Source organism: Archocentrus centrarchus, chromosome 19, assembly GCF_007364275.1.
Source record: "Archocentrus centrarchus isolate MPI-CPG fArcCen1 chromosome 19, fArcCen1, whole genome shotgun sequence".
NCBI classification, from domain to species: domain Eukaryota; kingdom Metazoa; phylum Chordata; class Actinopteri; order Cichliformes; family Cichlidae; genus Archocentrus; species Archocentrus centrarchus.
Window position 1 is genome coordinate 13,527,376 of NC_044364.1, and position 24,797 is coordinate 13,552,172.

Consider the following 24,797-nt stretch of genomic DNA (forward strand, 5'->3'; position numbering starts at 1 on the left):
TTTTAAAAGTATGTAGCCCTTCCAGATTTCTTTGATATCCCAATTTAAGTGTAGTCTTAAACTGGTCTAACCCTGCCACTGTGCACAAGGACATCTAAACAGAAAGCCACCCATTAAAACCAACATACAGTCATATTTTTGTGACTCTTTTTTAAAAGTGTTAAACCAGAAAGATCCAGACAGTAAAAACAGTTAGGCATACACAGACATTTTCAAAGCCAAATAAAGCTGAACATTAAAAAAAAAAAATCCAATCCATGAAGTTAAATAGATATAAAAGAATCAAGTCTGAGACCCCCTTATACACCATCCCCTGGATGAAGGCATTTTAGACATTAAAAAGCACATTAGCATTAGAGCAGCAGCATTGAATTAATGCAATGAGCAGCAAAGCATAATCATCATCATCATCACCAGGATTTCATTTTTCATTCATTTTTGTTTGTTTGAAATCATCAGTTATCAGCTGTTAATTTGTGTGTGGAATCAACCAAAAAGAAAAAAAAAAAAAAAGAAAGGAAAAATCCAAGAAGATATTTTTGGAATTCAAAGGTCTCTCACCAAATGAAATTGGTGAAGGCTCAGATCTGACTGTCCAGGGAATTCCCAGCAGAAGGGCCCCTGAAAGGCAAAGATGGACGTTCCCAAGTCACACAATTATATCAGCTCTCCATCTCTCGTCTATTCTTTCTCTCACTCATACACTCTCTCTCTCTCACACATACACACACACACACACATACACACACACACACACACACACACACACACGCACACACACACACGCACACACGCGCACACAGATATCTGCACACAATCCCAGCCGACCAGGTTTTATGCAGAAAGCAACATGTTCTCCCTGGAAAGAACGCAACCCCCTGGCCTTTTAGTTATTTAAGCTACTACCTCATCTCTGCTGGCTCAGCTTTCTCCTGGGTGCACGTTCGGCCCCGTTATGGCTAATTTTACTCAGAGAGAATGGGAGAACACTGGCTCGGCACGGGGGTTACACAGTTGTTGGTACTGGCTGGCTGGTTGTTCAAACAGTATTTCACTTTGGTAGAACATTTTTATCTCCTCAGCATGCACACCTTCACATATGTTCAGCAGCAGTCAGCTGATCTAGGGATCTAGTGTCACCACCGTTTTGGCAAAAGCTCAAAATATTTGAACTGCAAACAGGCTACAGGATGAAGTGTGTCACTAGTCATGCTTTTACTGATGTTAGAACTGCTGGGATTGTAATTATAAATTAAGCCAGAAATAAAATGATGCTGACTTTGAGTCCCCAGAGCAGAATTTTTTGGATGTTTGCTACATGCATTAAAATTGTGAACTGTCTTATCAGCTTTATGAAATACCTGTTTCTTTTTTTTTTTTTCTTTAGGAGACATTTGGAGGTTAAACTGGCACATTTTTATCTAATGTCCCTAAAACTCTGAGATTACAGAATACAGGAGGAAAAGAAAATAGGGGCCAGGAAACTTTGATTTCCTGTGGAAGAAAGGACATACTAGTGCATGTTTCCAAGGGTGTAGAGAAAAGCAACATGGCCTTTAGTTTACTGAAGAGCTCTAGTTCCTGGGAGCTATTTGTGCTTGTGCTTGACCCCAGGGGCCAGCTAGATAATTTTTCATAACAGCTGGACAACGAATGATACTTAAAGATATAAATATATATTTCAGATGTATTTGTCTAACATAGTCACACATTCCTCAGGTGACTGAAGTTCACGGGGGTTATGTAAGAGTCAAACATGTCAAGAAATTTAAAAAACTGCACTAGAGTTCACAGAGAGAAGTGCACAGAGAGGCCTCTTAACAATGTCCTTAAGTTTGATATGCACACTTGACAAAAAATTAAAATTTTAACAATTTGTATTCTCAGTGGGTGGCCCGTTAACAATTTATCAGGTGTTTTAACACGTTAAGGTATTATGTTCCAAATCCAAGGAGACTCTTCAAGCTTTGTTGTGGTATTGTTGCTGACTAAGCCAACACTGAGTGGATTGTCTGTGGGAACAAGCCACCGTCCAGACTGTTGGACAGATACAATGACTGAGGTGCTCTCATTTTCATTGTCACAGTTCCCAGGCCTGACGCCATGTCTCGACTGCCTCAGATTTTGGCCCGAGCTGATGATGTAAGCGTGACCCCTTGAACGAACGCCTTGTCTGGAGAAGACAGTGAGAGACAGCGGACAGGCACAGCTGTCTCTCATCTGAGAGCTGGACTGCACCGCTAAAAAGGACAGGCTGATATGGATAAACTCTTCAATCATGCTATATGCAAATTTGGATTTATATATCGTGTATCGAATGACAAAATACAGTATTTTTGCAAAATTCAATTGAGAAACAACTTGTGCATGAAAGAACCAGATGGTAATGTAGTTCTATGTTTGAGATGTGAGATTTCTCTTGCAGCGCAGGGCAAGGATGGACAGAGGGACACTTGAACAGAAAGACGACAAAAGGTGGAGTGGAGGTAGGTTATTTAAAAAGAGGCTTAAATACAGCAGCTTAAGGTTGGCATAAATCAGGATAGAGAAAGCGTTCGAGGTAAAGCCTATGGACAGTGTGTGGGTGGTGGCTGCTGACCACGGGGTCGCTAATTAACAAGAGAGAAGGCTAGGCCTCCCAGAGGCCTGGACGATTGTCTGGACAGCCCAGGTGCACGGCCCATTCAGACCAGAGGAAGCCCCTTTTTATCCCTCTTCCCACAAAATGGTCAGAGAAGTGGTCAAGGAGGTTGAATGCGATCCCATCTCTAATACTGACCTAGAGTAGCAGTCGCAGGACTAGAATAGGGATCCACAGAGTCATTGTGGTGTGTCTTTTCTGAATGCATGGCTAAAGCTGTTTTGTTTTGTTTTTTTAACTTGATATCAAAAACTTGTCAGTTAATTTCACACTCTTCCCAGCCTCCTTCCAGAATTATTTTTTTTTGGAACTGGTGAGAATGAATGGGAATAAAATACGTATGTTGAGCACTTGCAAAGCCTCAGGTGGGAGGTCTTGCATGCCATAAAAATGGCCAGATTCCATCACTTCCTCCACACTAATTACCATACACTTGGAGCAAGTGCCCTCCTTCTCTTCATCCCTGAGCCCATGCTTCACTTCCTCTGACACACACACACGCACACAATGACACACAGCGAGGTGCAGTCGGGAAATGGTTAACACTCCAGCCATCCCCTGCTGCCCGTGAAAGCCCACAAAACAATGGAGACATTGTTCGTCCAGGACTAGACTCTAGACTCTAGGATTGTGTATGCGCGTGCATGTGTGTGCACATGGATGTAAGAAAGTAGACTGTGTGTGTGTGTGTATCCACTTAACATGGGCATGCCCACCCACCATCCCCAGAATAGCAAATTAGGAAATGTGATTCAATTAGAATGACTTGTGTATGACATGCTTTCGTATCTCACTTTAGAGGTATTGTGTTATCTAAAACTTTCTTAAAGTAGACAAACAATGACGTGACATTACCAACATGAGCCTGGGTTTCTGCTATGGCAATCCTATTGATGCCATCTACACATGCTGTGTAAGATGTGTTTTTCCAAAACAATCTCATATGTTGAGTTACTGGTTAATGCAGTAATTACTATATAAAATAAAAGTGTAAGACTGTCATGTCTATATTCCAAAACTTATCAACCAGCTTCAGGCTACTTCCTGTAGCTGAATATGCACAAAGAGTCCTCAAGTCCACCGTGTCAAATTAAACCCTCACAATAAAAGCCAAGCTGACAAAGTAAGGACTGTTTATGATCATTCCCTCAGGAGCTGTGTGAGGCATAAAAATGTTTCTTGGAGTCTCTCCCTCTAGAAATACACATCAATAGGCAGATAAATATTGAATAACTTTCAGCCAATGGCATGAAAGTTCAGCAGCGGCAGGTTTTGAGGCTGCCTGCGGGGTGGTCAGCCACTTCAAAAAGTCCTACGTGGCCCCCTTTGAGGGCATGGTAAACAGGGGCATACACCGTGCCCCTCAGAAAGACCAGCCAGCGTGAGGTCACTTCCTCTTTTCTCGGCTGATCCTCCGGCACTCCACCTCGAACGAGCCTTCCAGACAGAAATGACACCATCTGTCTGCATCTCTGTCCCTGCCCATCCTCGCTATGCCTCCACTTTCTCAGAGGCTTTATCTGCATCCATCGACGTCTTTCTTTCTTTCTTTCTCTGTCTTTCTATTCTTGTTTTAACTGTCTCTGGGTCACTCAGGCTTCAGACTGCCGTTATCGACAGGCCAATCAAGAGCTTCTTATCACTGCCGATGCAGCCTTGTAGCGCTCCAGGCAGGAAGAGGTCAAAGTGCTTGAATAATTTTTGTGCAAGTGTAAACAAAAATAAACTAGCATTAACAGCCCGGTTGATTGATAAGAGGATCACGTACTGGATCGCGCAGACCTACATCTTGTAAATTTATTAAAAAAAGAAAGAAAGAAAACCAAAAAAAAAAAGCCTTGACCGATGAGTGATACCTGCGGAAGTCCGCATGGAGTTATCATTGGAATTCACTATGCTGTACACAGTTATCTGTCTTTTCTATATGTATGACAGCCGATATGATGCAAACCAGGGAAACATTCGATCACACTTCCTTCTCAGTCAGAGGTGGATGCTGGAGCAGGATGGAAGGAGTGGCAACAATACAAGCTGCGGTTCACATTCAATTTCATCACTTGTACTAACAGCCAGTTGTGTGCCTATGCAGCCATGCTGCAATGCCTCTGATCTTACCAGCCTGTGTACTCTCTCAAACAGATCACACTGGGGTTGGGCAATATGACCACAGATATTACAATATATTCTCCCATATTGATCACTGTCAGTACTAATCATGATATACGTTTAACTGTGCTCCCGCTATTGCAACGTGATATTTCTTTGGTTTTCGCCTTACAAGTAAAGCCCAAAGGAAGGAAAAAGCACACCAAAAGGTTTATATAGGATTCAGATAAGTTATTAATTATCAAATTCAACTTACGGTCCTGTAAAGACCCATTTAGAAAACTGGATTTGAAAAAGGTATTATTTTTGGCCAAAAATCACCTTAAAGTCTCACTCACAGCCAAACGCTTATCTTAACTGTTCCTTTTTTAATTGGGATTCATCTATATGTTGGATGAGCATATGTATTGGTTGTTTATATCGGCAAACAAGACGACCTGCAGTATCTGTATAGTAGTATGCATATAGTGCGATAGAGTTGTTGTATTTTATAATGCCGATTCATTTAATTCCCTACCAAAAAAATAAAAAAACTAAAACAAGACAACAAGAAAACAAAATATAGTCTGTGTCAGAATTTCACAACTGCTACATCCCCATATTTAACATAACTCATACAAGAATTTTTTTTTTTTAAAGCAGAAATTTTCTGTTACATTTAATCCCACTTTACTAAAGTGTCGTTTGGCATAAAGCGATTCAGTATTTTATTTAACTTGGGAGAAAACTGGCTACGGCTTCTCTTCCCTTCATGCATTTTGTTTTACATCTCCCAAATCTATCACTTATGACCAATTTATGTCTTTATGTCTCTTATCTTTTGGTGCAACTCAGTAGGTACGGTTTCTACTTTACACTGTTATGAATCGGTCTGTACTTCAGCGAGCTTATTTCTTCCATCAGTCTGGTTGTCCATCTTTCTTGTTTCATGTTTGTTTTTGCCCATAGCCAATTTCTGTTTCTGAGCTGGTGTTGCCTTTTTGTTCCAAGCCAATTATTGTTGCATGCTTGACTGACTGCATGGAGTTGTAATGGAGCATACGCTCTATATGTTCTAAAAAAATAAAAATAAATCTGATGTTTACATTTATAAAATGTGCTTTAATTGCAATTATAGATCATTTTAGAAGCTAAACGAGCTCTAATTAAAACCGTCTATCACAGCAGAAACGCAGGATGACGTCACTCCAGATTCTACAAAGTTAGAGCTGCTGCACTTTTTCTTGCTCTCACACGTCTTCGTGCGGGGAAGTAACGTGAATTGGGCTGCACGAGTTTATGTGTATGTGAGGTGGTATTTACAGCCATATGACTCATCAGGATAAAACCTCAAGTATTTACCTGCAGCATTTGCTGCCTACAACCAGTTTAATGACTTCACAGAAGTTGGGACTCTTTTTTTCCTCAGCGTCTCCCAAAATAACAGAGTAAGAAGAGGCCCCTGAACTCTCTGGTATAAAAATAACACTAGCATCGAAGGCGAAGATAAGGAGGGCCTTAGCTGGGCTTGTTTTGTTCAGAATAACACTGTCATCACTGGCTCTTTGTCTTAAAGACCGCTTTTGACAGGGTTTCTGTTTCAAATAAAAAGCCTTGTCAAGTCCTGCTATTTTAAGCTATGTTATGTGCTTAACTTAAATGGTCACAAAACTAAGGAGGCCTCGGTTTGCCAACTTTTGAGTAAGTGTTTGAGACGGTATTTATTACACACCATAAACGTAACTGACTGATCAAATGTCACATGTGACTCAAAGGGACACTGTGTCTTGACAGTGTAATCTGTGTGACAAAAAGCCTTACTGAGTTTGGTGTGAGCTCCAGAGACATGATGACAACTGTGCAGCAAACCAAAAAAAAAAAAAGGGGGTGGTGGTGAGACTTTATAGCTGTTACCACAGGAGATATTATATTCATGGGGATACAAACTTGGAAGGTTTCTCCTTCTCAAATTTCTTTTCATAACAGTATGTTGAAGCACGACTCCAAACAAAAGTAACAACTGTGCCAATAACGGCCCAGGGCGTTGATGGCCACCTCACTAATTCTGCTCAATCCCTTCTCTCATTGATTTTCTTGGCTTGCTAACCCTGTGACGTACACCTCCCCGTGTTCAACCTTTCCGCTGACCTCCTGAAAACTTTGAGCCTTTGGCTAACTATGAAGTTCACATTCAACTGTTCAATCTAGAGCTGCTAGCCTCTTAGATATTGACATGCCTGGGATAGATGCTCTGTTATGTGCATGTACTGAATATGCCCCTATGGCTGTCCAGCCAACTCTCCTGCCAGAGTACTCCTCCAACTACATGGGTAGGGTAATCAATGCTGAAGGAACGCCCACACTTCTCTCAAAGGCATTATATTAGCAGCCCAGCATTAGCCTATTCTCATGAAAAAGTTGTCAACATGAGACCAGTTTTCCCACAATCATCCAGCTCAGCCTGGCCTGCGAGTTATCATTTTTCCTTGAGATTACAGCACCTGCCACAGTGGCCGCCCCCAGTGCTGCTCGCCTCCTGATCACACTCACAAAAACACTGCTTTCTGGGGATCCACGAAACTGCACTTGTTAAAGCGAGCACACACAAAAGAAAAAGTTTATATGAAACTGACCGGATGGTTAGCGACTGTGATTTGAGGGTGAACGCCAACACCGATGCGTATTCAGTCCAGGGTTTGTTTCTGTTCAGTTCCGTCAGTCGTGAATGAGGGAAGAAAGAGATAAAGGACCGAGCGGCGTATTACTTACAACGATGTGTGCCGGTGAAGGGGACCTGGCATCTTTAAGTGCTTGTCTACTTTGAAGACCTCCTGGTTGAACATCTAGCAGGGGCCATTTCATCTGTAGGTACTGAATGGCAGAAAGGAAACAGAATGGAAAGAAAGAAACAAAACATGTTAACAATGCAGAAAGCAAAAACCAAAAGACCAAATTAAAAAAAATAAGACAAAAAAAACAAAAGGGAGACGACATTTCTTGACGAGTGTATGGGTGTGGAAACTGAAAAACATGGAAACGCAAATAAAGATTTTAAGGCGGATGGTAGAAGGGGTGAGGATGGTTTACGCATGCGTGTGAGAGTCCACAGCAGCAGCAGCAGCGGCAGGAAGAAGTTGTGCAAACCAAATAATAATCAGAAACATAAAGCACAACTGTAGTAACCAGGCTCCTTCGCAGTTTCAGATTTTTTTTTCTCAAACAAAAATCTATTTTTTTATGTTATCTAGGCAGCAGATGTGATTTAGCGCCACATTTTTGGAGTTAAGGTCGAGTTAGGGCTGGTACTGTACACAGCTTATGGCTTTAAGATGACCTAATGTCATAAATGTGACTGTTGTCAGACATTTTATTGGAACCCATAAAGAGAATAGAGCATGGCGTCTCACCACGCTCCTCTAAGGCTAAACCTCCTGACTGTGCCCATAAATGATTGACTTGGCCTCTATCAGACGTCTGTCTTTCTCACACCCTCTCTCTCTCTCTCTGGCATGCACACATACACACACACACACACACAAACCCACACACACAAACAGATAAGCACAGGTCAAGAGAAACATCTGTCTGTGTAATAAACTGGGTGGCTTTCTTTGTGATTTGATGACATCGGTTGCGTCGACCTTAAAAGGACTGGCTTGTACCTGTTCCTAAAATGACCAGGAAAATTTCTGGATATGTGCATATTTAATCATCACAAACATCGCAAAATGCTCAAATCTGCTGTTATTAAAAAAGATCAGTATGAAATGTAAAGATTCTTGTTGACCACACAGCAAAATCTTAATCTCATTCAGCCACTGACTGCCGAGTGTTGACTCTGCTTATCAATGTCACAGCCACCTAGCTTGAGGGAAAGAGGTCACCGCAGCTGTTTCAGCTGTGAGGTGGAGGCCCTAAGCATTTTGAGCAATGGACACCGGGGCAACAGGGGATACACATAGCATAATAACCAAAATAGGCTTAATTTAAAATATAAACATCAAATAAAAAAAAAAAAAAAGCAGTTACTGATGAGGTCTGATAAAGGTCCAGGCACTAAATTCCAAACAGGCTTCTTTTGAGGAACTGTATGAAGGAAGAGGAGCGATCATTGGTGGGTAATAGCCCTATACTGTAACCTCAGTGCCACAGATAATCATTAAAAATTCTGACATGTGAGCTTGGCGTCAACATGGGTCTATAATGTTATCGGCAAATAAAACGTTTACACGATGAAACAATCCAGACACCAGAGTGCCTTTCTTCTCTTCCCATTGTCTTAAATCACACTTCATAAGTTAGCGAGAGCATGTGCTTCTTCCCAGTAAGGGCACAGTCCCTTCACCGTAATAATATAATTATTGCACCCACGATCACATGTTTGCACGTGGTGACAAAAAGTTTGCGTTGCTGTTTTGTAAATTCAAACCATTGTCAATCCCTCTAGAACAATCTATGCAGTGCAGAGGAGACTAAGCTTAACTGTGTGGTAGCGCCTGCACAGAGACGAAGGTGCATATTCAGTTTCTTTGTGTTGCCGTCTCGCAAAAGTGACGGTTCTGCATGTCTGAGAATGTGTGTGTATGTGTGTGTGTGAGTGTGGCAGTGCTGGTAAAAGTGAGTGTGCCGCGACCCTTACTGAGACTGTGTCTAAATCAGTGGTAATTAGCGAAGGGTTCACTGTGGGGTGTCTGCCAGTGATAGACGCTGGAGGGAGTTATTGACTCCATGTCCTCGGTTACAGCCCGTGCTGGGGGAAAAAAAACTGTTTGCTGCCTGGTTTTTCTCCACAGCTAACACTCATTTATGACCCAAAGACGACTTTTACTGCTAAAAAGCTGGGTTGTTTATGCTTGTTTGTATGTCCTTAGAGTGGAAAAGGGAATGGTTGTAAAAACCCCAGAGCTGAAGTCTTGTGGGTTTTTATGCACCCCCTACACTGGGTATTAATTGCATGAAGGAGAGAGAGTAGGAGAGAAGGGCGGTGTGTTGTAACAGTAAAAAGACAAGGAGGAGGAGAGTGACGGGCCTGCTGTCATGTATGAGGTAATTCAAGACAGCATCCAGTGGTGCCAGAGGGGCGAGAGGACAGGGCAGTGGTGGAGAAAATCGGAGGAATTGTGAATCCAGGCGTGGGAAAGTCCTGCCATCAAGTGTACACATGCTCACACATCCAAATTTTCAAACACAGCTGCAGCCAGGGGAGGTTAAACAAGAGGACATTCTGAGGAGGTGGGTAAGGAGCGTGAAGGTGACACCCCAGAGTGTGGCAATGGGGTAGCGAGACACCAAAAGTCTAAAAGAGAGAGAGAGGAGAGGGTGTTGGAGTGCATGCCCTGACAAGTGGCTCCACTTCAGCTCTGCTATTGCAATGTTCTCACACACTAATCTCTCCTGCAGATTTTATAAGCATGCTGAGGAAAACGGAGCCTTGGCAAGAACCAGACTTTCCGACCACCCCCCTTCTTGGCCTCCTGCCTCTCTCTCTCCGCAGGCCCGTCTGCACTGCTAACGGGCACGCGGCCTGGGCTTGAGTAGGCTGTGACCTCTGACCCCTCTCTGCTACTCCGAGCCCCTCCCTGTTCCCAACTCTGCGACCTAAAAACTCTCCTGCTATGAGGGGGCCCCCCATGTAACTCAAGAGCCATTCCAATGTGACAAATTGCTCCATTCCAGGATAACTCTCTCCTCTCGTCTGTCTCTCCTTCCCTCCCCCCCTCCCACACATACAAACACTAGCCAGTCCCCTTGACAGACCCCCACCCTGTAAAGAGCCATCCTAGTGGTTGTGCTCCTGCTCTGGGTTATGCAGCAGACAGCTTCTCCTTCTCCACTCTCCCTTTCAGTCTTCCCACCCAACATCCCTCTTGTTCTCGTCCCACTACCCTGCACCCCTCCTCGCCTGGCCGGCCCCACAATGGGATCTGAATGACTCAATTGTCTCTGATGAAGTGAAAGACAAGGGACTCCTCTAAATCCTAACAGAGGGATGAACTCACCCTCGCTGTCCTGATTTTCCTGTCGTCTGCTGCTTTCCCAAGCACAAGGAGGGAAATGGTGATGGGGGTGGTGACAAGGGCTACAACTTACAATTAATGTCATTATTGATTATTACACATGCTTATAAATGTATAGGTTTAGTCTTATAAAGGGTGGCAGAGCACAGCAAAATGTGATTGCCAGAATTTGTAAATCCAAGATCCAATCCTAAACTGATGTCCTGAAATTACTTGATGTCTGTGAGTGAGTAGCAATCCCAATGCCAGCCAACATCAGCTGATACCCTTCACATCCACATAGAACATGCTTTTTAAGCTGTGTTACCTTGTGCATCTGCAAGCCTCTTTGCAAACCACCTGATCCCCAACGCTTCCTTTTCATGACATTCCTGGCTTACTCAGCATCACGTCTGTTTTAATCTATGATCCCTGTATTCTCTACTGGGGTCCCTACCAAGTATGTGTGTGCAAGGGTAGGCTGGTGTAAAAACAGTCATGCTGCCAAATATAAATTACTCTAAAAGGAAATAATCATTTTTGAGTATACTGAAATATCCTTACCCCGAGGAAGACCATATTTCTTATGATTAATTCTATAATCTTTTACTTGTTTTAGCTGTGTTTTGTTGCTACACTATGTCTGAGTGGGTGTTTTCTACTTGCATGTTGAACCACTCACCCATACGTGTGACTGACTGCAACTATACCAAGGTTTGACATGTTATGAGCTACAGAGTGTTAACCCAGATCTGACTGTCATCGAAGTGAAAACAAGCCAGGGCCGTGGTACCGTGTCACAGCTCATGGCAGAGGGGAAGGAAAGCAGCCTAGAGACAAATGAACGGGCATCCTGAGCTCACACCAGCTTCCACCACTGTCATTACCAATTCAACAAGCTGGCACAGAAGCAATTTGGCCTCAAACACCACTCCCCAGCACCCCGTACCAGACACCCAAAAATAAACCTTTTTTTTTTTCCCTACAGCCTATCAAACTTTAACAAACGCCAATGTGAGATATTGACAAAGAAGAAAAGGAAGTCTTGCTCATAATTTTTTAGTGCGAACGAGCAGGATTGTTCTGTCTGTTTCTCGTCAACAACCAGCCTCTTTTCTATAAAGCCCCCCCCCATCTGATGTTTTTATCACATGCCACTGCACGGCTTGTTCGTTTTGTTTTGGATTAAGAGCAGAGGGCTTGAGACCAATCAAACAAACAGAGCTCCTTATGTGCCAATGTGGCTCCCGAACACTGGTCTACTTTCCAGTAGGGGACCGGGAGACGAATGATGACAACCAATGGGGCTCCACAAAGCATTTCAGCCATGTGAGCAATGTAAGAGACAGAAAGACAGACAGATAGCAGCCTGGGTTTTAGTGTCAGCATATGGATGCTGGGTGTTGCTCTAGAGTCCAGCAGATATTCAGACCATCTGTGGCCATCTCATTTCACAAATATGACAGCTCTACACAGGCACTGGGGGAACATATAGAGATAATGCATATAAATGACTCCCCCACCACCACTGCCCCCCAATCCCAACATACTGTACATGCTTATTCACTGATTCACACCTGAAAAACAATGCTCGCCCATATTTGAACATGCCACGGTCGACTGGGCCGGCAGCTCCTCGGGGAGGGCGCTCAGAGATGGGATTGACAGCTTGCAGATTACACCAATCAGACCCCTTACTATAAAGAGCTTTATTTAAGTCTGAAATGATCAAGGCTAGTAAGAGGAGCCCATTCAAAGCTGCACAGAGTAAACTGCGCAGAGCTTAAAAGATTAGTCCATCCAGTTTGACTACAATTTTATCCCTTTAAAAACGAGAGTTGAGCATATTGTCTTGATCTGTTGCGGATAAAGCTGGCAGTCTTTGTCTTCGCTCACAGGTGCAGGAGAAGAAGCAAACACGTGCTTATGCAAACACTAATTTATTAAGGGAGGAGAAAGTGATTCTCTGTAATTGAGGGAGGGAAAGCTTAACACAGACCCTTTGAAACTTTTTTGGTTAAAAAAAATAAAAATAAAAAAACACCAGCCTGTGCTGTTACATGATGCATCGTTGTGTCTGCTTCTGCATACAGTAGAAGTCTTTGGAGGGATGTGTTTATTGTAAGAGAATCAGCGCAAGAGTTCCTTGACAAAATTGAAAGAAAGTTAGCCAACACAAGAGGGCCCATCATGGCTGCTTTGGTTCTACTAATGCACATTTTATGAGTAAATATTAAAGAAAAAAAGGAAAAAAAAAACCCGCCCCACCTGCTCTGATAGCCAGAGGCATTTTGCAACCAGGAAAATAAAAGTGAAATGTGGGAAGGCCTGGGGTTTGTGTGCCCTGGGGCGGGGAAAGGGGTCCACTGGGCCATATTTACTCCAAAGCCAGAACCGCTTGGGGGTTCCACTGGCCCTGACAGCACAGGGGCTGCTGACCTGATCCAAACCTCCCCTCCTCACCTCCTACCCCCTTTGCCAACAATCTCCACCTAAACCTCAAACTCCCCTCCTCTCTCTCTCTCTCCTTCTTGCAGAAAAACTCACCCTGACACTTTCATACAAGCCTTTTTTTTTTCCCACAGGGGGGAGAATGTGCACATGACCTCTCCTGTCTCTCCACCCAACTCAGACTTTGCTCACCGTTTAAAATGAGGCTGTAGAAACGGGTTTGTGAAACTACTATTGTTCCGAATATTTCAGAAAGCATTGCAGTCTTTGACAGAAAAAGGAGACTTGTTTAGCTTTTACTCTCTTTATTTCCATGAACACTTCTTTTTATTTTATCATTTTTATCAGGTCTGTTCTGGAAGTTTGTTTCACTCCTTTAAACACTGGGTCATGAGATAAGTATGGCTATGCTCCGTCACTGTTTGCTTAGCAGGTGTGGACAAATATGCTGTTCAAACACCAGATGACTGACCAGAAAGTTTCAAAGGATTGCACAAGCCATATATGACATATTTTTCCTACAGCAATAACAAAGACACAAAATAGGAAAATAACTATTAAAAAAAAAAAAAAACAATATGGGGGACAGCATGCCACAAACACTACCTGTATGTAGATATAAAGTTTTCAAAGGAGGTGTGAGGATGATGTTACCGCATTCCAAAATACGCCAACTTCTCAGCTCATCTCAGAAAGTAAACACCGTTCCATTTCTGACTTTTGCACCCCCCCGGTTAACACTGTCCTGTGTCATTAAGAGTATCTCTCTTGGCTACTCTATAAATAGTGGCAGGAAGGGTGAAGACCAGCAGGAGATGGCTAGTCTTCCATCGGGCCAGCTAATGAACCGGCACTCTGGCACCTTTAGCATCCAGCTTTGCGACAGAATGCCGTTTTTTTCCCAGGTGCTCCTCCGGCTGCTGCTCTTTTTCAGTGACTCTTCCACATCCTCCTGTTTCCTTTGCTTGGACACAAATAGGCTTTAGGGTGCTTTCACTGACTTCCACACTCACTAGGGTAACAAACTGTTATGAGCCTGGAAGCTCTGATTATGCAAAGGTAGTAAATGAATCTTAATTGATTTGTTTTACTTGCTCCTATTAGGGTTGCTAAATTAATCAATTAACAGAGTGGGATTTCTCATCAGTTCTTTTTAGTCTAATCTTCCAGTGTTCACACCATTTAATCTGAAATAATCACAAGTTAAGCAGCATGTATGAAGCATATTTTTTGTGTCTCGATGACAAACAGCACATTTGTGGTTGGGTGTCCTATCAAATCAACACGATAAACAAGTCACTCTACAACAGCCAACAATGTAATACGTTATCAGATATGCAACGTCAACGGTAACTGGAATTTCTGGTTTGTGTTCTCCTGAGAGCTAATAATCAAATAATCTTGGATGCATGGTGAAACTCCTCCTGGGCTGGAAAACGAAGCTAGCACGCAAGTGGGACAAACTGCAGTTCCTTGAAATAGCTACTCGAGGCTGGATCCAGTCGCCACAGACTCCCAAGTTAAAATGCTCAAATTTACAGCAGAAATATTCAGACTCCTTAAAGTAGTGGTTAACACATTTGCTTAGCAAGCAAAGGATGCGGGTTTGATTAAAGCTGGAGATACAAATCCCCTTGTGCCAAACCAAACCTGTGAAGCTACGTGCTGTGGTGACAAGCTGAAAGCCGCTTTTTTTTAATAGCCTGGCGCTGGCTGTTGTATAGATTTGGTCACTTCTGGCTACAGAAGGCCAACAGGGTGAGATTCATACAAAACTGGACTTCACAACCCAACAAGTGATGGCTAATTCCATCTGTTTACAATGGGTGAAATATCTTATAACTCCACGGATACACTTAAGTATAAGGCAACATAAGCTTACTGAAACCCATGTAAACATCCACTTGAAATAATAACTGAGTCTAGATATCCACAGTAACTGGGATCCTGATTGTGTCTGTAATTATATTAGCATCATTTCTGAAGACCCGACAAGATGAAGAGTCTCATACACATGGAGGTGAACAGGCACATCTACTGGCCTGGGTGTGTTTGAGCCCCTTATGCAAGGTCGGGCCAGGGGCTAGGAGGAGAAGAGGTTGGGCAACTCATATGGTACCTTTGCAGGAAGCAGGCTTAAGGTTGCGGAGGGGAGAGTTAAAAAGGTGAACAGCAGCTGAGCTCTGCTAAGGGAGAAAAGTAAGCTGATTGCGGCGCCCACGTTCTGCTGGAGAATGCTGTATTTGGTATTGTGCTGGAGGAGAGCTGAACGCTGCCCTTGATGTTGGGTGTCTGGTTTTGTTCTGCGAGAGTTCACTATGAATTAGTTAAACGGCAGACTGGATATAAGGAAGCTATGAAACATGCCTCAGAGGGAGAGAATGTGTACACTCTCAGGCTTCACAAAGACTTCCGATATTCTGAAAACACTACACGCTATCACACAATTCCACCTACGCACATTCATCAATCACAAAGCATTATGTCGAAGGCATCACACACACATACCAACAGGCAATTAATCCTCACAAAAGAATCATCTGAAACTAACAAACATTTAGTCTGTTTCATGTCTCTTTCACACTTGCACACCTTGAAGCGGTTCAGCCTCCATATTCATGAGACATACTCCCTCAGCAGAGCTAAAGCCCAGGATTTTAAGGTTTCAACTCAAATCTCAAATATGGTTTCAGGTTATAGATTTGTAACCCAAACAAGCAGAGAAATTCATTAGCTTTAATCTAATTTATTTTAGGTTCAATTAGCTTTAATCAAACTTATTATTGCTGTTGAAACATGGTATTTACTATGATACTGTGTACAGGAGACAGGGAAAAAAAAATGCACGCAAGCAATTACATGCACACTCACACAGTGGGGTACTGCCGCTTTGCCACGGTGGCTTAATGAATAAATAAGTAATAAGGACTTGGTTATTGGAGCTCATTAAAATGGGGGATGCTTCCAAGACAATAAGACCTGAAGAGGGTCAGGGGAGGCGGGTGTGTGACTAGGGCTAGTGTCACCCCCCTCCAACCACCACCACCACCACCACCTCCATACACCCCATCCCTCAATGACCTGACCACGCGGCCCCAAACGCTCACCTCCAAATCAATTCTGTCAGCCAACCTTACCCTCAGCATCCCCACCTTCGCTGACACACAACAGCACATGCATCTTCCTGGATATGCACACACATACACACCTCTCTCATGGTTAATTACCACTTAGCTCAATCACGTGGTGATCTGTCCATAAGAGCCCCTCCACCTTCCTCCCCCGCAACACAAACGGCAGCACACATGCCAATTATTGATGAATCTTTAATATGGCGCTTTACAAAGTCTCCATCTCATTTCCTACCACTGAGCTGATGATTACATTTTGAGTAGAGGCTTTAGCATCCAACATGCATAAAACTGAGTAAGAATAAATTAGCTTAATGCAGTATCATTGCAGGCCTGAGATAAAGTGGTCTGAGCCATTTGGAGAAGAAAGCAAACTTTTTTTTCTTCTTTTTTTTTTTTTGCTTCTCCTGTCTTGCATCTCTAGCTGTATATAAAGCCCCGAACCAAAAAAAAAAAAAAGAAAAAATCCCACACCATGATAACATGTCAATAATGAGCTGAGGCCATCTATTGATCAGCTTAATTTTGCATCTATTAGCTAGGGAATGGCTTGCTCCGGGGGCGAGGGAAGCCAGGCGCTAACACGCACCGACAGGCTGGATGGAGATCATTACAACTGATGTTCACACACACGCTGTGATTGACATGGAGATAAGGCAGGAGAGAGCCCAGGCTCGCACGCCTCCCCGCACACTAAGCTAATGATACACCAAATGTGTGCGTGTGCAGGAGCAGGATAGAGAAAGTGTCTATCTAGAAAGAGAGTTGGAGCACAAAAAAAAAGGGGAAAAAGGGGAGAGGGAAAGCAGGCCACACGCCTTTGCTAATTGGCACAGTCAGACAAGGAAGCTCATAAAAGACGAAAAAGCATTTAGCGAAGCATCTCAGCTTTCTAGATCACCTTATCAAGTCTGTGTCATTTAAATACAGTTGCAGACACCATAGGAAAACCTGCTTTTGACCTCGAAGGCCAAGGCTTCATCTGATTCTTCCTTAATTTACAGAGTTTGCATAAGAAACTCGGTTAAGGCGTTCATTATGAAAATCGTTTGTTGTCCTGTGAGCCACTGATTGCAGGCTTCATGTGTCAACAATATATGCAAAAGAAAATGCAGAAAGAAGATCTTTCTCCTCCTCTGAGCTTTTCCTGACACTTGCCTTTTCTCAGAGTCAGAAAAAAGTGAGGTAGAGAGTAAGGGTCAGAGCAAGTTTTCAAGGCGTGCTGTAGGAAATCAAATGTGTTTATAGTCATTCTGGGCAAACGCATGCAAAGGCAGGGTAAAAAGAAACAGCTGTAAGAGGGAAAAGCAGATAGTGTTGAGTAAGTTGTGTACAAGTGCCACAAATCTTTACATAACAATGGAGGAAAAAAAAAAAAAAAAAAAAAAAGCTAGAAATAAAAGTGCAATGCCCGAGTGGTCTCTCCTGTCCAGACAGCAAGCCAATGATGGATGCTGGAATGTCAGTTTCAGAAATTGCACATAATAGGCGACTGACAACCAGTGTTCCCTAGTTTATAGTTGTGGGGGAGTGGTTTGGACTGACCCTAAATCCAGCTTGAGGATGCATCCATACAGAGAGGGTGAGTAGAAAACAATATGGCACGTTGCCGTTATCCTCCTGCTAACCTAACTACCACAGCAAAGAGCCTGGCTTGGCATTGATGCAACAAGGTGCAATATAGGGATGCTGCTGCATGTTACCCACACAGAGTGGGAGAAGCCGAGAGAAAAAGAAGGGCCAGGCGCTGGAAAAGTACCTTTTACCACAGCGTCAAAAAGGAAACATCTGAATCTTTGTGTACACCATCTGTATAGCTGAGTTCTTTTTTTTTTTTATGGGGATGAGATCTTGTTTTATGTCAGATTCTGGTTCTATGGAGGTGAGGTCAGAGGCACTAAAATAAAAAAAATAAAATAAAAAAACCTTGGCTACAAACTGTGTGTTTTTGTCAGCTGAGGGATGCAGCGAAGGGATCGAGGGGAGCGGTGGGAGGAGGGAGGTGAGGGAGGGGAGAGGAGGAGGAGGAGGAGAGAGGGAAAAAAAGCCCTCAGCCAAGCATCAAGTTGAACATTGAACTTCACAGTTAGTAGCTGCCTTTTCTATGCCTCTCCTTTTGATGTTACCTCCAAAGCAAAGGATCAAAGGGCTTGGAGTGTGGCGTGGGGAAGTCCCAAGCTCTTAGCCTGCCAGCCTGTTATATATGCAAAAGTCTACGCCAAAAGAGAGAGAGAGCGGGGCAGAGAGAGTGAGACAGAAAGAGCAGGAGAGGGTGCTCAGGAAAGAGGAAGCTTGCATGGAATTTGGTTAAATAGCGGTGTTTGTGTCTAATGAATGACAAGGGGGTGACGCAATCAGCCAGTGAGCTACAAAATGATGTAGTACGGGATCAAGCGCACGCACACAAGTTTCAGAGAAGCCTCGCACTCACAGGGCTGGGCATAAAAGAGGGGAATGGGATGGGTTGGGACAGCATGGAGCAAGTGGCGCTGGCAGTGTTTGTTGTCCTCACAAGCCCCCCACACACACCCCCCACACCCCATTCCTCCTCTACCCTCAACCAGCAACACGGTACAAAATCACACACACACACACACTTCCACCCTGCAACAACCCCCAGCTCCTCTCCAACATCAAGGGGGTGAGAGACTGTGTCGTCTTGACATAAATATACAGTGTGCTGTTAAAGCGAAGACTACAGTAAACACAGTGCGCATGAAATCCTGGTTGTGTCTCACTGGAGCAGAGACACTCGCACACCACACTAGCGCACGCACACACACACAAACACACATATCGTGGGCTCAGCTGGGCCAAAGAGTCGAGCAGAGGTGTGCTAAAATTGACAAATCTGTGCGAGACAAACACAATCCACACACACACATACCCAGACACACACACTCACACACCCTTTCCCCAAGGCTGTAGGATTAAGAGGTCCAGCTGGCTGACAGCAAGCCCTTCCTTCCCACGTATCCCGTCGATCTCACCCCACCCCACCCCCACCCCTTTCCTTATCTAGAGCCCCTCCCACACCTCCATCCCCAGGTCTGACAGCCAACCAGGCCACAGAGCATGCCAAGAAGACACACCTGAATTTGACACACATCACATCAGTCACACTTTAGAGCAAAAAAGTATTTAAAGACATGGAAAATCCTCAAGATAAACGTGAATGCTGGTCAGGAGAAGGCCTACATATCAGTGGCACCATCAAAGAGGTCTGCCAATCCATCTGGTCTTCCTGTCAGTGATACTGGTTGTATCCTTCAAGACAGAGATTCCTAGAGAGCCAAGGCATTGATGGAGGTGGAGCAGAGGAAAATTAGCCTAGTGGAGGAGGAGGATACACATAATGAGCCCTGTTAATAAGGAAATAAGAGAAAGTGAAGAAGTGGGAGAGATTGGGGGGGGCAGAAGCTGTCATGTCCATTTACGTAAGTCTGGAAGAAAATATGCTGCATGCTGCAGGGTGCTGTTTCAGTCATATCATTTTGTGAACACGGACATATGTGAATATGCAAGAAACGCACATTCAGTGCTCCAGTATGAGAGTCAGGATTAAGTTAGTTTGTTCATTTAGAAAGTGTTTCAACCAAGAGGGAACTGAAGGACGATAAGTCATTATTTGAGTTAAAAATGTTTCAGTTGTTTCTGATCTTCAGTTCCTCGTTACTAATGAGCCAAAATAAAGCATCAATGATAAGCTGAAACCAGCCAGCAACGCCAGCTATAATAAAACTGCCAAAACCAAACAGAAAAGCACTGAAATCTGGAAAAACCAAAGCCGCTCAGTTAATTCTGTGATTTAAAGCAGACATAACTTGCAAATGAGATTAATACAACAAGAGAGCTTCAATTTCCAAACCACCTCTTATACGCGTTTCTATCTGTGGCCATTTTAGCTCAAAATGGGAAGTCAGAGGCTATGAAAACCAAACACTGAATTCTGCACTTCCTTGTTACTTACGGCAAAAGGTGACTGACAGGTCTTTATGCAGAAAAAGCTGGGGCAAGTTTGGGTGAAGACCAGGCGGCACGTTCTTATTTCGGTTCGCAACCAGAGGCTTCTAAAGCAAGCGTTGCGAGATACTTTGCCCCCGACGGAAAAACTAATGAGAACAGAGAAAAATCTATCCAGCAATTCACCATGATACATCGACAGGGCAAAATGCTATCACAGATTGGGTTGGGTGGCGTATAGGAGATAAAAAATAAAAAACAGACAAGGCAGTGGTGTAAGGAAAGAATAAGAATTAGGGAGTGAGAAATGGAGAAAGAAGGGGCAAGAAACAGAGGGGAGGAAAAAAATTCACAATGATGACACGTAAGTGCAAAGAGCGATTAAGGATTTTTACTTTCAAAGGACTCCCATTGATCTTTTTTGATAGACCTGCAATAAATCAAACCGGATTGACTCGCATGAGAACCAAGCCTAATCCTTTAGTCAGATCCAGGAGAACTCCAACCAAACCAGCTGTTAATTTAGGCTTTACAAGATAAAGCGGGAGAAATCCAACCTGATGTACCCTAGGGCAGAGGCTTACATCATCTCTGTAAAGCAATCAACTTATTGCCAGTTTGGAGAGGTAATCAGAGCACATACTGAGAGAGGAGAGGGGAGGGGAGGGGAGGGATTGCTGGGTGGAGGGTGGGTGGGGGGGTGGAGAAAGAGAAAAAGGAGAACAGGAGAATAATAATCTAAGAAACAGAAAATAAAAATAAAGTTCAGTTTAAAAATGTTGCCATTTCTTTTAAATTAAAACTAAAAACTGATTTTTTTTCCCCCTGCATGTTGGGCAGATACACAGGTCTTCAGACTGAAACTTATCTTTGAAACCAAAAACATGTTTACACAGAGTACAACTCCAATTATCTCCAGAGGGTGAAGATGAAACGGAGAGAGTCTCGCTAGCTGCAAACAGGAGCTCTCTGGGCTGACAGCAGGGACTGGAGGACAGATACAGTTCCCCCCCAATCCTCCACACCACCCTGTAATTTCCCTGGAGGACGGCCCAGACCTTGTCCCCATCCCCAGTGGCCAGGGCCACCTCAGCTGGGTCCTACCAGCCATGCTGTGGCTGCACCATAGCACGACCATAGTAATTAAAATGGTTATTTTTGTTTGGGGGAACAAGAGAGACTTTTTTCCAGATCTGGGCGGAAGTATTGCAAGACACCATCCAGCCCACACTGACTAAACCACGCCGACGTCTCTTTCAGTTGCGTATTCTGTGTTTATATGTGTGTGTGTGTGTGTGTACTGAATGTCATCAGGGATCTACGGGGGTTTTAGTTCCTCTTCTTAAATGGGCGTGTGACACCACTATGGAGGATGCAGAGGATAAAGCCTAAAAAAAAAAAAAAAAAACCACACAAGCACCCCTTCCAGTACACACACTGACACAAAGACTCATTAGCTCACCATCTCCCCTGTCTTTAATGTCCTGTTTACAACGCAAATCAACCAGATCAGTGCTGAAATCCAATCACAGGGCTTTGCAGGGCCCTTCACGTCGGCCTCACAAGAAAGCTGAGGAGAAGCAGGCCTTGTAGTCTCTGGACACTGTCCAAAGGAAACCAAACCTCAGGAGTCCAAACAAAACCACACATAAAATCAGAGTTAAAACAGCAGACTCTATTCAGCCCATCATGACCCCACAAGCGCACACACACACACACACACACACACACATACACACATGCAAGTTTTTGACCCCTGCTTTTCTATCCTCTCTTGGTTACACTGTATGCACACAGGGATCATGCAGACTTCAACAGGGAACCTCTAGAATTGCAAAATTGACTGAGGCTTGGGCTACGACACACGCAGGATGCAGCCATGTAAAGGCTGCCACTTAAGCTCAACTTACATCAACCTGTGCTATCTTTAGCAGCTGGGATAAACTTTTAAAACCGCACAACCCCCCCCCCCCCCCCCCCCCCCCCCCCCCCCGCCCAGTCAGCCTCCCCTGACTTCAAATAAGACAGCCTGGCTCTTTGGCAGTGGCTGCCCGCTGGCACCTCCCTCCATGGCCGCAAGGTCACACGTTTAATTACACAGAAAGTAGTAATCTCACTAGACAGATGGCAAGCAGGCCGCCTCTCAATTACTTTATGCCCAATTGAATCATTACTGATGTTATTTGTGAAAATATGGCACGCAGAAAAACACTACAAAAAGTAGATTCGTGGTACAAGTGAGAAACAGGGACAGGGGGAGGGTTACAGGGTCGTGGCTGTGTTAGGACAGAGGTTGATGCGCCGCTTGCCAAGCAACTACACTGAGATTAAAAAAAAGGCGTGAAGAATACAATTATGGCTGTGTTAGCTTTTGGGAAAAAAAAAAAAAAACCTGAAGTTTAATATGACAGCGATCAGTGCCACGAAAAACAGACCCTTCTTTTCTCGAAACCAAAACTGGTACAGAACATCGGCCTATGTGGAAACAGTCAGCTCCAGCAGCCCAGTGGAGGAGGAACCGCATGACAAGGCCAATTTAAAACATGAACAAAGCTGTCTGTCTATTAAAACAGAGCCAAGAAAGGAAGAGCTGGGTTTTTCTTAGTTTTTTCCCATTAGGACCCAACCATTTTGTCATTGGGAAGAATCCCATTGGGCTCAAGTTCATTCCTTAAAAAGAAAAAAAAAAGCCCCCTGACCAGCAAGTGTGAGCCTTCTCATCTCAGTATCCAACCCATGTTCCCCCGTTGATCCGTTGATGCCTCACTCATCATTACTTAACTCTTCCTGCCAATAGCTTCTGCAAACAATTAAGAGGTTAACTTTCCCCAGCGCCTGAAACCACAGAATCTCCATTTCTGGCCAGGAAGTTCCAATAACTGAGCCTACCCTAGCCAAGAATCAAGATTCCTCTAAGTTCAAGCCTGAGTTTTTACTCCTTATTCAACACTTACTGCTAGCAGTGAGGCCCCTCTCAACCTGTTTATGATTTAACATGACCACAGAGCTGAATAACAGCAAATTAACTGTGCTGACTGGCCTCATTAACATCAGGCATAAAATGCTTTCACTGAGCTCATTTCTGAATATGCAATGGCAACCACTGATGTAAACGCAGTGGCCAAAACCTGGTTCTGGGGCAAACCAAAAAAAAAGGTACGGCTTTGGCCAGCATGATAATAAATTCTCCAGCCTAGTTGGGGTACCTCCCGCTTACGCCTATGAGTGTCAGATTAAAGCAAAACTATTAATCATGCCAGGAGACTACATAATTTACAGCTGAGTATTTGATTCTAAATTTAAGATCGCATACAAGGACAGGCTGGCCCACTGGCTCTAATAACGTCACCCCCAAGCCACCTAGCATGAAACGACATGCTGTTGTAGTGAAGAAATTTGCCCTGCTGGTGACTGTAATAGGCCTGGAAACTTGCCACTAACTAGGAACAGTTGTGCTGAGAGGCACTGATGTAAAATGATCTGTGGGAGCATATAGAAAACTTCCATGTTTTTTTTTTCTTTTTTAAATTTCTGAGTCAGGGTGAGGAATTCCACTGACCTATAGATGGCAGCCAGCAGTTGTTCTCCCATGGGGGGGCACTGGGGAAGAAGTGAGCATGCGGATCAGGCGAAAACGATGACTAGATCTGCATATTTACAGCACTGGATTTTCAGTCTTCGGGACTCAAAGTCATCCCAGAAGCGAGTGTTGAAAATGAGAAGAAAAAGGCCGTGAAACTTCTCCTAGAAGGCTCAGAGGACTTAGAGTGATGACTCCCAGGCATATCCACAACCTCACTACCCTGAGAGGATTGGAGATACTTCCTGTTCCACTTTCAGTTGTCATGCTTGGGAGAGAGGCTGCACACTGCCGAACACCACAATGCTCTCAGTACTATAGTAAGTCAGAGACATTTACAAAAAGGGGCTGAGGGGATAGCTCATGATAGCTTTTGAACTGGGAAAGACTGAATCTGACAATGACACACGCAGAGCTAAACCACAGTACCAAACTTTAATGAACCAAATCTTTTTATTTCACTGGTTTTCTGGGACTTGGAATTAAGCAACAGATGTTACACAGTCCAACATATTTAACATGGAGAGCCAGTACATGCCTCTTGTGGTCTCACATCACCAGTGATGGCCAACTCAAAATTTAAAACAATGCAGATACACCAAATGCCCACCTCATGACTTCTGGTGTTTGATTTTCAGCATAAGCAATGCAACATAGAGTATGTAATATTTCCCCTAATGGACAGGAGCACATAAGATATGTATGGTATAACCATTGGCTGCAGAAGGTATATGGAAAAGCATATACACCATACATACATACATCACCCTTAAGCCACAGTACTGCAGGGAGGCCTGCCCATTTCACCCCCCACTGAGAGGAAATTCTAGCCTGATGCGATCTCCCAATGGTCCACACTTGACCGTGGGCCTTGCAGTCTTTTCCCAGCTGCTATATGGCAGGCATGGGCCACAGTGGTGGCACCTGTCTTTGACAAATCCCGGCATACA

General features: G+C 43.8%; 1 protein-coding gene across 1 annotated transcript in view; it reads right to left on the reverse strand.

Annotated features, from left to right (window-relative positions):
- Positions 1 to 24,797, reverse strand: part of tcf7l2 (transcription factor 7 like 2) — an 88,475-nt gene that overhangs the window by 51,213 nt on the left and 12,465 nt on the right. The window contains exons 4-5 of the mRNA XM_030754774.1: positions 7,496 to 7,597; positions 562 to 621 (exon numbers count right to left, since the gene is read on the reverse strand). Of these exons, the coding sequence (XP_030610634.1) occupies positions 562 to 621; positions 7,496 to 7,597 (162 nt within the window). The remainder of the gene's footprint in view (positions 1 to 561; positions 622 to 7,495; positions 7,598 to 24,797) is intronic.